At 40.8% G+C, this 15,080-nt stretch overlaps 1 protein-coding gene across 2 annotated transcripts in view; it reads left to right on the top strand.

Annotated features, from left to right (window-relative positions):
* Nucleotides 1-7,594, top strand: part of PEX3 (peroxisomal biogenesis factor 3) — a 29,498-nt gene extending 21,904 nt beyond the window's left edge. For both annotated transcript variants that reach the window (XM_080941511.1, XM_080941512.1), the window contains exons 10-12: nucleotides 620-742; nucleotides 4,066-4,162; nucleotides 6,683-7,594. In XM_080941511.1, coding sequence (XP_080797637.1) covers nucleotides 620-742; nucleotides 4,066-4,162; nucleotides 6,683-6,766 — 304 coding nt within the window. In that variant the 3' untranslated portion in view covers nucleotides 6,767-7,594. The remainder of the gene's footprint in view (nucleotides 1-619; nucleotides 743-4,065; nucleotides 4,163-6,682) is intronic.
* Nucleotides 7,595-15,080: the final 7,486 nt, after the last annotated feature.

The raw sequence follows: 15,080 nt of genomic DNA on the forward strand, positions 1-15,080 counted from the left end.
ACACTGTGTTATGTGTGTACATAAAACGTAGGGCCCACAGATGAGAAAGGTGGTGTGCTTGTCTTCCTGAGACTGACTTCACTTAACATGATTACACTACCTGCATCAGTTTTCCTCCACACAGTACCACCTTGAGTACACACCGCATTGTCTGAACCTTCCTCCAGCCCTCTGCTGATGCACACCGTGCTCATAGGTGCATGACTGGGTTGTAAACAGTGCTGCAGTGAGCCTGAGTGTGCGAGTGCCTGTGTGATCAGACTCAGGAGTGGCATAGCCACATCACATGGTGGGTCCACTGTCAGTCTTTGAGGACCCTACACTGGCTGGATTTGTGTTCTTGCCAGCTGACACTTTTAAAATACATTGTATAGAATGCATATTAATATGAAGCAAATCTGATGTATAATCTCATGATGTTATGCTAAACAGTGCAACTGATTTTATGCTAACGTTTGAAAAACTGACTGATAAATTTAGACAGTTTTAATAGTATGAAAACTAGATTGTAACTAGAAATGTTCATGGTTCTCAAAGGCAACCACATAGTTATTGAATGGGGGGTATTTGTTTTGCCCACTAGGAATCTAAAAAGTGACACACTTCTTATTTTATCTAGTCCAGATTTTAGTACAGTTCTGAACACCTGTCTGAACAGAGGCTTCAGTCGGCTTCTGGACAACATGGCAGAATTCTTTCGACCCACTGAACAGGACCTGCAACATGGTAACTCCATAAACAGGTGACATGGCATATAAAACATTTTAATATGAACATGTGCTCTTAAGATGTGATGCTTTGGATTGTTTACATTGTTGTACCAGATACAAAGAAATCTTCAGGGAGCTAAAGAGATGGCTCAGAGGTTGAGAACACTAGTTGTTCCTCCAGAGGTCCCAAGTTCAGTCCCAGCAACCACATGGCAGCTCACAACTGTCTGTGACTCCTGTTCCAGGGACCCAGCACCCTCACACAGACAGACATATATGCAAGCAAAACACAGGCATACATAAAATAAAAATAAGTAACTTTTTTATTAAAAAAGAAGTCTTAGGTGATAAACTGTACCCTGAGTTACAGCAAATTAAACTCTTCTAACCAAATGACTTCTCCATTGACAAAAGTTTCTTCTGAGTTTTAATAATAAAATTTGCATTTTCCTCATTCCTTTGCTACTACAATGAAGTATTTGCATTCTGAAACTACCATTTTATTAAGCCAAAATCTATTTTTTTTAAATTCTTTAGAATAAAAAGCTCAAAAGGTAGTCATTATTGACTTGAATTAATATTCAATGGTCTGACCATCACAATAACCAGACACTCTTGTAGATTCTTGTTTGATGAATTATTTTCTTATATTTCATCTATATTCCTATAATTATTTTCAGAAAGGTTTAAATATATTGATTTTATGTCATTATAGGATTGGGAATACCTACTGGGTTCAATTATTAGTAATAGTTGTCTGTTCTACTCTACATGACGGACTTGTGTTGTTGGAAGTTGTCATGTAGTTTTATTCTATTACTTTGATACGAGGATCCTTGGACAAGACCCTTGGTTTAAAAGGCTCCTCTTTTAGAACCTCAGGTTTTATATCATACTTGAAAAATAGAGGATTACTAATCAGGGCTCATTAATTGAACACCCACCTATTAACTTTTGAGGAACAGTGTCTGGCATATATCTAATGCAGATAGGGGGCTTCTAATGTGATTCTTTGCCTAGGCCTAACAAGGCATTTTTTTTGGTCTGGTTCTTGAAGACCCTTCTTAATTATACCAGAAAGGATAATCCTTAATGGTGAGAATTTGGAGTGCTCAGAGTAGTAAGGTCTACCTTAAAACAATTTTACCTGAAGACTAATTTTATATACTCTCTAGTCAAGATATTCCAATTAATGAATTTCCAGTGTAACCTGTACTTGTCAAAGTACCAGTTATTCCCCCAGTGAGGTAAAGAATTGCAGTAGGTGGGTCTGGAATTACAATAATTCTAGGCCAGCCAGGGCTGCATAGTAAGACCCTGCTTTAAAACATAATTTTTACAATTGTATTGATTTGTGTGCACATGCACCTATGTGTGTGCATCTGCATGGGGGTGGCAGGATGCAGTTATTTCTAAAAGTGTTGAAGGGTGAAGTTGGTTGTGGATATGAGATAGAAAACATAGATAGGGAAGCATGTACTATGTACTAAGAGAAGCAAAAGAACACATGGCCACTAAGGGGAGGCTCAACATGTAACTGAAGCCTGAAGCGGTACAGGAAGGGGTGATGTTGTGGACTTCCAGGGAGGGGCTGTCAAGAGCTGACGCAGTAGAGTGCAGTGCAGTGTGAAAGATTAAATACTTGTCTATGTTACAACCACTGTCATTCTTTTCATTTGGAAACATTTGTTTTATTCTAAAAATTAATTTTAAATTACATTTGTATGTGCTACTGTATGTCATACATGTGCTAGTGGCTGAGGAGGCCAGAAGAGGGCATTGGAACCCCGAGAGCTGGAGGTCGGTGTAGTTGTGAGCTGCCTGATACCGGTGCTGGGAATTGAACTGCAAGCAGTCAGTGCTTCTGACTTCTGAGCCATCTCTCCACCTCCTCCTTAGAGTAACCTTAGGATGGTTGAGGGATGAGAGTAAAAGAGGAGTTACTTCAGGGCTGAGGTAAGGAGAGCAGAAGGGACAATAACCTGACTGACATCGGAATGAGGATCCAGTCACATGTCAGAATTAGTGCTAACTAGGAATAATATCAAGAATGAAAGACTGTTACAGTGAACTATACAATAATATGTTAGTAGAACAAGCCTGCAGGGTGGCTCTGTCAGTAAGGGACCTGATGCTAAGCCTGCTCAACCAAGTTCAATTCCTATAGCCTGCATGGTGTGAAGAAAGAATTAACTCCTCCAACCTGTGCTCTTACCTTCCCTTGCACACACACACACACACACACACACGTACATATGCATAGTAAATAAATAATGAAAATGTTAGCAGGACAAAATCATCTTTACTGTTGTTAAGGCATAGAATAAGAAATTTATTGCATCTTACTATAAATAAAGTTTGATAAAAATAAAAATTAAAAATCAAAAGCAAATATGATTATTGATGAAGCAGGCTGACTTTTATTAAATTCAGAAACAATTAAGATTGTCTTTATTGGTGTGTTCACATTGTACTTTTGTTTATTCTGATGAATGTAAATAGACTAAGACCAATTTTGAAGACCCAAGTTTAGGAGCACCATTGAGTTTTCTTATGTTTATTTTTTAAGACAAACAACTAACAAGGTGTTAGTTGACTCATAATTTTCTAACTTAAGTATATTCTTTCAAAACTGTAAGGTCATTTTTAATGGGAAAAATATTGTTTGACAGCCACAGAACTTTATACTTAGAAATCCAGGAAAATAAAAGGCTTAGATTTTTCTCCTAATATCAGTCTATAGATATGATCAAAATACTATTGAAAGCCCATGGGAGACTGGAAGATACTTCTGTTGTTACGTGATAGAGAAGTTAACCTGGCGGGATAATGACTGAAAGTTAGCAGGAGCAAAGACTTAAGATATGCTGGCCTGTTGGGCGGGGCTCCTCACACTGTGGGCGCCGAGGCGTGGCATGAACACTGCAGACTTACGTGGGTGCCCTTGGACCTGGAGCTCGGGTCACACGGACACTTGTATAGATATTGAGAAAACGTGGGCAGCATCTTGAGTGCTGGCTCCAGGAAGCTGTGACAGGGTTATGGCTCAAATGGACCCAATCTCTGACAACTACAGAGTCAGAGAAAGCATTAAAGTTTCTTATGACAAAAATATGGTGGGGAGACTTGTAAGTTGAAAAAGAATGAGAAAAAATATAAAATGTACAGGACTTGCCAGAAGAAAATATCCATGAAATCAACTATAGCTGTTTTTAGATGAGGAAGCTATATTTTGGTTTTCTAGTAATATATTTCTGTAAGTATTCTTCAATGATACGTGTATACTTTTATAATTAACATGTTAAACGGCTGTGTATAATTTCAGAAACTAATGGCTGTGGTAATTTGTTTTCAGTCTGTCCAGTGTAAGCCTGCCTTTAGCAAAGATAATCCCCATCGTGAACGGACAGATCCACTCAGTTTGCAGTGAGACGCCTAGTCATTTTGTGCAGGTGAGTGAGACTCCCTGATGCCATAATTTATTCAAAATAAAGCTTGCAACCATATTCCGAGTGGCAGCTTGCCCACGAGAGTAGCAGTGCTGGACAGTGACTTAACAACCAGCCCTCCCTCTGCCTCCAGCTCTAGTCAGGTGGCTCTGCTGTATGTCCTGGACTGGCCCGATGCATTATACTTTGCATTAGCCATGCAGCTCCTCACAGTTTGGAGAGAAAAAAACTTGGTAAATAAGATGTTTTCCTAAGGAATGAAATAGCTCTTAATAGTGCATCAACTGTCTGTTCACTAGAGCATAGTCATAAAGTATGGAAAGTTCGAACAAACTCTTCACAGCTCCATTGTTCTTCCTTTGGAATTCATTGAGGAAAGTGCTTTGTGAAGAGGATACTTAGAATCTGTGTACATTTTTCAGTTGTTGACAAACCTGAGAAGCATATTGTAAGTTAAAAGGTTTTCAGTATGCAAACTGCCATTGTGATTTGCTATGCCAAGAATCTAAGGCCTCCACGTATGTGAGGTCTCTCTAGGGTTATTGTCAGAAACGATGTAATGTGTTCAAGATAGACTTTATCCTCTTGGGTCAGTGCAGAGCCAATGATTAAGGGCTCCTGCCCCTGTTGAGTCACTAGCCTGTCCTTTAGACCCAGGTGGCGATGCCCTGTTCTCTCTGGCCATTCACACTGCAGAAGAACGAGGAAAGAAGGCTGATGGCATGTCACTGAGCTGTGAGCCTTACACAGTTTCTCTGTTTCTGTCAACATCTGTTAACAAGTCTATGAGAGATACAATGTATAATATGCAGGCACAGCTTGAAGGCTTAAGTAATTTTGCACATTGCATTTTAATTTAAACCCATATAACTGATAATCAAAACAAAAAGGTAAGTTTTAATTGTCTGCATTTGTAGTCATGATTTTGAAAGGGCCCAGGTGCTTTACCAAACAGCAAATGGATCGGTGGCAGTGAAGGCTGGAATGTCTTTGATACGGTCCTCTTTAGATATTTAGTCCAGCTGCTCAAGAAATGTGCTTTCAGTCAGCACTTCATTAGGACTTACAGACATAACTTCAGGAGTCCAAGAAGGTGAGGGGAAAGTTTATTTGATTCTTGTGGAACTAGAAAACCTATACCCACACATGATGTATTACAAGAAAGTAAGTAAAGATAAAAGCATAGCACTGCCCCTGAATTTAGGGACATGACTATCTTGATGTTCACGTTTTTGTTGGCCCCATGTACCATCAAATTGTGTTTTTTGAATTAAGGAGAAAATACAGAGTCAATGAAAAATAAACACAGGAAAACCACTCATGTGAAGGCCACGTGTGGTTACTCGATCCACTGTGTAAGTGGTTTCAGAGCACTTGCAACAGGTTTTCCTTTAGTAGATAGAACCAGGCCAGTCACGTGTAGGAGCAGACTGATCATCAAACACAGTGTAGAGGCAGCTCCGTGCCCACAGAGAACAGTGACTTAGTGACCATCAGCTTGATTTAGTAAAGGTGTGTGGGGTTTGTAGGGTGGATTCCATTTCACGGTAAATGTGGTTTTTAGTTTGTTACTTGTGTGAGTAGTTCAGGGCGGAGACACCTGGGGACTCCTCTGTGTCCATCTGTGTCCCTGGGCCCTGCTTGTGTTTTGGTTTTTAGTTATGGGAAAAATCTCTAAGCTTAAGACATTTATGTGTTTACATTTACACATAAAGTAATGTAAGCAGCAAGCTGGGTATGACGACGCACCTCAGTAGCCTTGGAACTTAGGGCTGAGGCGGAGTGTGGGCTACACCAACACCTGTGCCAGAACCAAGCAAAGACCCCTAGCATCTGAGTACTGGCTTCGGTTGACGCTGGTAGGAGGTCCATGGAGCGGGAGATGCATGCAGCGGAAGTGCAGACGCAGCCTCCAGGAAACAAGCACACACAGGAAACACACTTTTCTAAGTTCACTTCCATCTTTTAAAGGAAAACACTTTTATAGGGCTCAAAAGACATTTAAAAGAAAATTTAGGAGATAACAATGTTGCTTCTTCCTAAACTGACAAGATGTAACGGAAGATCTAATAACTCCCACAACCGTCATGAGAACTTTTAAAAAGAATCTGGTTTATTGTAAAGACGGATTTCCTTTTCCCGTTCAATGCTGACGCAGTTTGAGGCCTGTGGTCCTGCTTAAAGGAAACATGAGATTTCAGTTAATTAAAACAAAAGGTGATTTCTTCCCACAGCCTGTATTCACCATCAGGAGATTGAGAAAGAACCTTTGTTATAAAGGTACATTATGGTTTGTGTATATGTATTCATATAGAACAGACATGCTGCATATATAAGAATCATTTGCTGTATTTTCTAAAAATAATCATAGAACTAGTATTTCGTAGTATAAGGAAAACTTCCCCTCCCTCAGTTTCCCCTTATTCCTAAGTACACAAAGCTTCAGACAGATGCACTGCCTTGTACGGATGAATTTCCCACCATCTAGCCTCTTACAAACTGTGCTGTCATCATTCTTCCCAGGACCTGCTGATGATGGAGCAAGTGAGAGACTTTGCTGCTAACGTGTATGAAGCGTTTAGTGCCCCCCTACAACTGGAGAAATGACTGTTCTCTTTCAAGAACATCTACAGCGGGTCATCTACTTTAAAAAGTACTCGGAATAAATCACCTATACCTGGAGTGACAATTTGCAACCAAATGCCTAATAAAATATATTCTTGAGCAAAGTCTTCATTTCAGAATGAAGTAGATTCATTTAGCACCTTACTGTATGTTTAATTCCTCAGCAGTCTACTTCATCAGGTGTGGCTAACTGGGTGCACAGATTACATAGGATCAATCATGATTTCTTACAGTCTGGAAAGCTGATCTAAACCAAGTAGGTACTTTTATACATACATGTAGTGGAGTGCGATGTCCTTTCACATGTATAATGAGGGGAAATATGTCTTGAGAAAGTAGATCTAGGATGTGTGAACTCTGAAGTTCGCATGTTTAACTAATTAGGAAGTTTTCTGGGCTCTGAAGTAAGCAAGTGCAAGCCAGATTCTCTGCAGTCACCCATAGAAGGCACACGTGATTTGCTCGCATATACCTAGCCAGATGGCTTTATCTTCTACAAATCAGAGATTTTAACATCTGTGATCAACTTTCCTTTTCTTTGCTATTGTTTCTTCAGTATTTATTTTCAGCATTTTCTAAAGCTTTGTTAGCAACCTGCAGAAGGTTGTATATAGATTTTCAGGCTAATGTTTATGTTGTTTACTCACAATTATTAATAATTACAGGTCCATTCATTTGTGTATAAATTTAATAACTTTGTATTGATTTTGAGTATAATAACTTGTTGCAATAAACTATTTTAATAAAATATAGTTTGGTTTAGTTAATACTTTTTTAGCCATTAATTTATTTGTCTTTAGTAAGATTTTTGCTGGGTTTTTTTTTTTTTTTTTTTTTTTTGTTTTGTTTTGTTTTTTAAGAGAGCATGGTAGTTTTAAGTTTTAACTGGTATAAAGTTGGTGCTTTCTTCGAACTTGCCTTGCTTTCAGAAAAAAATGTAAATAAAAATAAATTATCTCTTGTCTCTATCTCACCTGTGGTTCTTCATCTAGAAGACAGTAAGGCAGAGCTGAATCAGGTATCTGGTAACAGTGTCCTCAGAACATGGTTTTATGTCCCTGCCGTATTAAACAATACAGCTAAACAGGAGATGGTAGAAAATGGGTTGTAAAGGTCTTCGTAAACCTTGGCTGAGGTTTATAGGAAGACAACCATGTGGAAAGAGGTCAGAAGGAACCCATTGTAAGATACACTGATATTGTCGTTACTGACTAAGAAAGAAATTACGTGTGTGTGTGTGTGTGTGTGTGTGTGTGTGTGTGTGTGTGTGTGTGTAAAATAGGCCATGCATCTCTTCCAAAAAATGCCCAGGATTTCAGCAAGAGAAACTTTGAGATCACACAGGTATAGCCTTGTCAGAAGAAAATTGCTCAGCAGAAACTTATCACCAGGCGTCATCAGCACCTGCAGAGTCAAGGGGATTGTAGAGGTGGCAAGGCTCAAAAGCAGTGAAAGGCCTATGCATCTAATGTTAATGGCGCTGTATAGCACTGATTGGCTCCTTGCACTGCTAGAACCCTCTGTCTGAAGCAGTTTGGTTAGATGGTGATTTAAGGCTGTCATAAAGCCTTAGACATTTTAACTTAAAAATCCAAACATTCTTAATTAGTGAGTATTTCCCATAGGATCTAGGCCTGGTCTCATTTTTTTCAGGGTGCATCTGTGTTCCACAATAGCAATCACCCCCTAACCTGTAAGTGTACTTCCTGCCTTTCTATGTAAGCTGTATCACACTCCCACCTTTTACTACTGTGTTATTCACATTGACCCAACAGTCTCTTTTTAAGGAAACACTTTTATCCAGTCATTCCACAGTATTCAACCTGCAGTCAGGAAAACTGTGGCTCTCCAGTCACGAGCTTGTACAATCAAGGTAATGAAATATTCTACCTGCAGAATTGATTCCTAATAGACTCCTAGGTCTGCCATGGTAAATTACCGTTAACTGGATTACTTGAAGCACCAAAAATCTCTCCTTTTTTAAAAATTCTGCTGAGAAATCTAAAACCAAGGTGTCTGCAGGGTTGTGCCCCCCTGATGGCTCTAGGGAAATCTTTTCTTCTTTGCTCACCTTCAGATTCTGTTTATACTTTTTTTCTTTCTTTCTTTCTTTCTTTCTTTCTTCCTTTTGGTAGAACTAGAACCCTAATTATGTGTCTGTGTCCTTTCATACTGGGTAAGTGTCTATCTCCTAGTTACATTAATAAAGGCTTCACTTTTAAGATCACATTTTGGAGGTTCAAGAGACGGACATATTCAGCCCATTGCGGCCATGTAAGCTTTGGTACACGCACATCACGTAGGAATAGAACTGGAGGGTGTGCTGCTCACTGGGAACTCGCTTATCCTGGCCATCAGTTGGCAGGAAATGGGCTCTAGCTAATTAGTGGGCTGTTTGAATGGATATCGTTGCTTCTGCGTATTTCCCCTTCCAGACAAAATAAATAGACTTATTATTGGTGTGTAAACCTAAGAAGGGCATTTGTTTTGCTTGAAGATAAGGCTGACAAATCCTTATCTAGTAGTGTTCTTCCCTTATCAGAAGTAAAGTTTTTCCTAATTGATAGTTATTTGAACATGCTGACCTTTTAGAGCAGCCCTGTCACGTCAGTGTGGCATTCCTAAGAAACTTACAATGAACTCATAAATTTAGAATGGTAAACTCAGCATCAGCAACTCTTATTCAACCCAGTAGCCTAGCTTGGTTTGCCTTAAGTATTCAGACAGTAAGCATAAACAAGACAACGCTAAAGAAAAGATTAATTGTAGGACCAAAACTGTGACCTAATATAGGTAATTAGGATCTGATTTTTAATTATGCTGATAATTTTTGTCTTACATGCCACAGATTATCTTAATGTGATGCTTTAGTCATTTTGAATCCTTACAAAATTTATAGAAACAAATATAGTACATTTCACATGGAAACAAAATATACCCTAAACAGATTTAAATTGAGATGGCCATGCATTTTTGTTACGTAGTCTAGTTACTGGCAGTACACCTTAGCCCCTCTTAATGCTGAGATATTTTATAATGTGTCTCACTCAAAGCTTCTATGATGGCTAATTGCCATTGTCAACCAGATTGCAGTTGCCAAGAGGTGTCTCTGGTCATGGGTGCTATTGTGGTCTAGAAGATTCACCCTGAATGTAGGTAGCTCCATCCCACAAGCTGGAATGCCAGTCTGAATGGAAATAATAAAATGGGTGGAAAACAATTCATCTTTCTGTTTCCTGACAATGTGGCCAGCTGCTTCATGATTCTGCCCACAGGCTTTCCCCACTGTGAGGCGCTGAACCCTTTAACTTGAGCCAAATAGACCTTTTCTTAAGTAACCTTCATTAGGCATTATGTCAAAGCAAGGCAGTAATACAGAAAATGTGTACCGAAAAGCGCCATGTGGTTCATAGACCTTCAGGACAGGTTTGTAGGGGGCATGTGGTAGAGTTTGGAGCTTCCTGATGAACACTAGATAAAAGACATGCACAGGCAGGGGCTCAGTCTAGTGGGGATTCAGAAAATGAGAATGCCAACACACGTATAGTGAAATCCCAATTCACAAAGCTTGGGGGGCGGGTGGAGATTAGAAACAAAACTACCCTGGGCTGCTTTCCTCTTGGAAGTGAAAAATGGCAGAAGCAAAAGCAAAGAAGAACTGAGGAACTTGCCTAACTCCATTTTGAAGGCGAAGCCATTATCCTGTATTGTTTAAAATAAGTTTCCATTTACTGTAAGAGCTCAGTTGCTGTTTTTAAGTCTATTTCCTGGAGCCTGACCTGCCCCAACCCATGACCTTGACTTGTTTTTTAGACCCTGACCCTTCCTGTTCCTCCCTGACCCTCCCTGCCCCTCCATGACCCTTCCTGACCCTTCCTGACCCTTCCTGCCCCTCCCTGGCCCTCCCTGGCCCTCCCTAACCCTCCATGACCCTTCCTGACCCTCTCTAATTAGATGGTGGAGTTTTTGTTCTTTGTTTTTGACATTTTTCTGTATTTCCTATTACCCCCATTGTCTCTCTTCTATAAAACTGCTTTACAACTAACTACTTATGATTTAAGTCCTTAAAAGGAACCCAAGACATGGATTCAGGGCTGCCTTCTTTAACTGGAATCAGGAGGCAGTTGCTGGCCAGCTCTTGGTGGACTCCAATAAAATCAAGCTTGCTTCAAATATGTAGTAGTGGTCTTATTCCCACCCTAAGGGATTAGCGTAGTGAGGTGTGGCCGAGAAAATCTTAAGACGTTGTAGTAACTACTCTGTGGCAGGCCACTGCTTGCTGCTCCAAGAGGAGAATGACGAACAAAAAATCAGTTCAGTGAGGAAAACGACGAGGGTCTGAGGAAAGCAACCACAGTTGTTAAGAGTTTTACAACATCAAAGAGAAACCTCTCTGTGCTACTAACAGTAGTAGTAAATTGTTCACGTATCAAGGACTTCAACTTGTGAACATGTACATTTAATTTGAAAGGTACGGTCTAGGCTTAGAAACACAATAAAAGGCTTCACATAACCTCTTACGGAAGTAACTTCCTCAGATTCAGTTACCAAGGTATGCAGAGGCTGGTACTGATGTGGTAGAAATAAGCAAGACTTCTTCTAGAGCAAGCAACAGCAGCATCCATATAATTTTCCAAACATGGCCCCCAAATGTTAGGGGGTCATGGAGGCTTGCGCTTTTGAGACCTGGCAACATAAGGCAGTGTTGGATTTCTTCCAGGAAGACCCTGAAAGAGCTACTGAAGACCATTGCTTAAGGCTGTAAAAGTGAAGCCCTACTGGTAATGGAGAGCCCAAGATGTCAGAGAAGACAAGGACATCCACTGAGGAGAGTTACAGAATAGGCCCAGCCTAAGAGACAGCCTTACATGTGTTGAAACTTAAGGTATAAGGCTACCCAAGGCTGTTGGAGCCCACATGATATTAAAACCCTCGGTACTGAACATTCTACTTTGGGATTGGATGTTCTACTGAGTTCTGGTCTTGTTCTGACCCAATATTCCCTCACTGTATGCCCCAAGTCACTTCATCACTTTTGAAATAGGAATTTTCTCTACTTGTACGTTGGACATCTGTAACTTGGGTTTTAATTAGATAATAGTTCATAGTTAAGCAATATTGTGATGGTTTGTATATGCTTGGCCCAGGGAGCAGCACTATTAGAAGGTGTATCCCTGTTGGAGTAGGTGTAGGCTTGTTGGAATAGGTGTGTCACTGTGGGTGTGGGCTATAAGACCCTCATCCTAGCTGCCTGGAAGCCAAGTCTTCTGCTAGCAGTCTTCAGATGAAGATGTAGAACTCTCAGCTCCTCCTGCACCATGCCTGCGTGGATGCTGCCATGTTCCTGCCTTGATGATAATGGATTGAACCTCTGAACCTGTGAGCCAGCCCCAATTAAATGTTGTCCTTATAAGACTTGCCTTGGTCGTGGTGTCTGTTCACAGCAGAAAAACCCTAACTCTGAAGTTGGTACCAGGGCATGGGCTTTGAGAGAAGGAAAAGGGAACAAAGGGAAAAGGTGGGGTCATTTGTCCTGGTTCTGGATACAGAAGAGACAGAGACAAATGCAGACCATAGGCAAATGGTTTATAAAGGTAAAGGGGGAAACCTGTGTTAGAATGAGGTGTTTAATTTTAACTGGGCACATTAATTAGGCGAGCCAAAGGGGGCTTTTGATTGCTGGACTTCAATTCTTTGATAGCTGGACCTTGGTAGTGAGCCTCAGGAGGAAGTGGGCAATAAGGGAACACATTTTGTGTAGCTTTAGGAATGTAATTTAACAGGGTTTATTTGTTTGTTTGTTTGTTTGTTTTTAGCAAGGCAGAAGGAAAGGGGGAGAAGGGCAAGGCCTGCCAGAGCCACGTGCTCGACTGGGCTAGAGTCCCTTCAGGGGTGGCCTTGGTGAGGAAGCTATCCTTGAGTCATTTCTGCTCTTGTGTGTGACTTCTCACCCACATTCCTACAGCTCCAGTGAAACACACTGGTTCACCAAGTTGGCCTCTGGGAGCATCCGCTCTTTGGCTTGCCATGAGTGTAGGGTTCAAGCTTAAGAGATTTGAAAAACCCACCAATCCCTGGTCTAGAAACCCCACCAGTTCCTGAACTTGAAATTCCACCAATCCCTGGGCTTGAAACCCCACCAGTTCCTGAACTTGAAATTCCACCAATCCCTGGGCTTTCCCCAAGCTCAGGACTTGAAATCTCATTAACCCCTACCCTGGAAAACTATCTCCAAGAAACTCTGGATAAGCCAGATTCCTGCTTAGTTCCCCGTTTCTAGCTGAAACTGGGAGCCGCCCTCTTATGTCTTTTCCAATAACTGTCTTATGTGAGGTTTCTTGTGCAGTTGACTTCACAGCGTTCTTTGGCTCCTGACTGCCAGGATACCTTTTGGAGCTGCAATGCCTCCGTTGAGGGACCCCTTTCCCCTCAGAGCTGCCACACTTATTCCCCATCTGGTATTAGCACGCATGTAGTAGGACACGTCATGTCATACAGCTGAGGATGAGGCTGGAGCGTTAGGGTTAACATAATGTATTTATTTGCTTGTCAAATTATGAGGTACCGAGATGGTTAATTTTCCTTGTCAGTCTGACTGGGTTTGGAGGATACACCTACAGGAATGCCTCTGACATACCTGTAAGGGTGTTTTACAGAGAGGTTCAACTTTACTACAGAGACTTACCCAAGATAGAGGTAACACCACCCCATGGTCTGGGTCTGCCTGGAAAGGAAGGAGGGAGGGTGGGAGGGGGTAGGGGTAGGGAGGGAGAGAGAGATAAACATTCCTTTCTCTGCAGCCTCATTTCAGACCCAATGTAACCAGCTGTCTCATGCCCCAGATGTGTGGTCCTCACCATGGTAGCTCTACCCTCACATTGGTTCTCGACAGGCGTTTAATCCCAGTAACTCCGAAGTAACTAATGCAGCTGCTTATCAGCCAAACCCTGTAGAAAACTTGCTTTAGGCATCGTATTTTCTCCTTTTTATTTTCAACTGTATCAAGTACAGGGTTTCGGCAGTTCTGCTTCTTATTTTGTTTGGTTTTGTTCCTTTTAAAATTTTTGTGTTTTCCCACTAATCAAAGAGTAAGCATGGGCCGGACCTAGGCCCAGCCCACCCCACACCCTCACACATTTTTAATAAGTACGCAGCTTGGTCTTCATGCAAGTCCCCCAACAACTGGAGCAGGAGACTATCCCTGACTCTGCTGCCTGCCTGAGGATCCCATTTCACTAAGTGGACAGCCTGTCTTGTCTCAGTGGGAAAGGATGTGCCTAATCTTACAATGACTTGATGTGTCAGGATGGGGTGATACCCAGTGGGACCTGGCCTTTCTCAGAGGATATGGGAGGGGGACCATGTGAAGGAGGGTCCTGAGAGTAGGGGAGAGCTGTTATCAGATGTAAAGTGAATACATAAATAAATTAACAAAAAGGAAAAAGTAAAAAGAATTTTTGTGTGTGTTTTCTTGGTGTAGAATTTAAACCTATACATAGGGTTAGAGAGATGACTCAGCGGTTAAGAGCACTGACTGCTCTTCCAGAGGTCCTGAGTTAAAATTCAAGCAACCACATGGTGGCTCACAACCATCTGTAATGAGATCTGATGCCCTCTTCTAGTGTGTCTGAAGACAGCCACAGTGTACTTATATATAATAAATACATCATTTTAAAAAACTATATATAATGGCTTTCTAATAATGAGATTTAGGTTTGACTGAATATTTTTCCCATGAATATTTTGGCATAGTTTTGAATAGTAGGTAGTAGCAGCCAGGTGTGGTGGGGCACATCTACATTCCCGGTTACTTGAAGACTAGAGCAGTAAGATTGCTTGAGACCCCAACATTTGAGTCCAGTCTGGACAACCTTGTCTCAAAAAGAACAAGTCTTGATAGTTCAAGGTCTTCAGCAATGGGTAATTTCTTAAAAGATCCCAAGGTTAAAGAGAGATTTTAGGAGATTAAATACAATGAATGGTATTTTATCTTACTACTTAAAAAATTATTATTTTACTTCTTTATTTAATTTTGGTTTTTCAAGACAGTTTTTCTCTGTGTAGCCCTGGCCGTCCTTGAACTTGCTCTGTAGACCAGGCTGACTTGAACTCAGAGATGTGTCTGCCTCTGCCTCCTAAGCATCAGGATTAAAGGTGTGAGTTACCATTACTGACTGGCCTTGAATTAATTTTTTAAACAATGAATTTGAATACATAATATAACAAAAAAGATATGGCCATTTAAAAAAAAATTTTTTTTTTTTTTTGTTTGAGATGGTCTGCGGGCCTTGAACTT

This window comes from Micromys minutus (assembly GCF_963924665.1).
Source record: "Micromys minutus genome assembly, chromosome: 30".
NCBI lineage: Eukaryota > Metazoa > Chordata > Mammalia > Rodentia > Muridae > Micromys > Micromys minutus.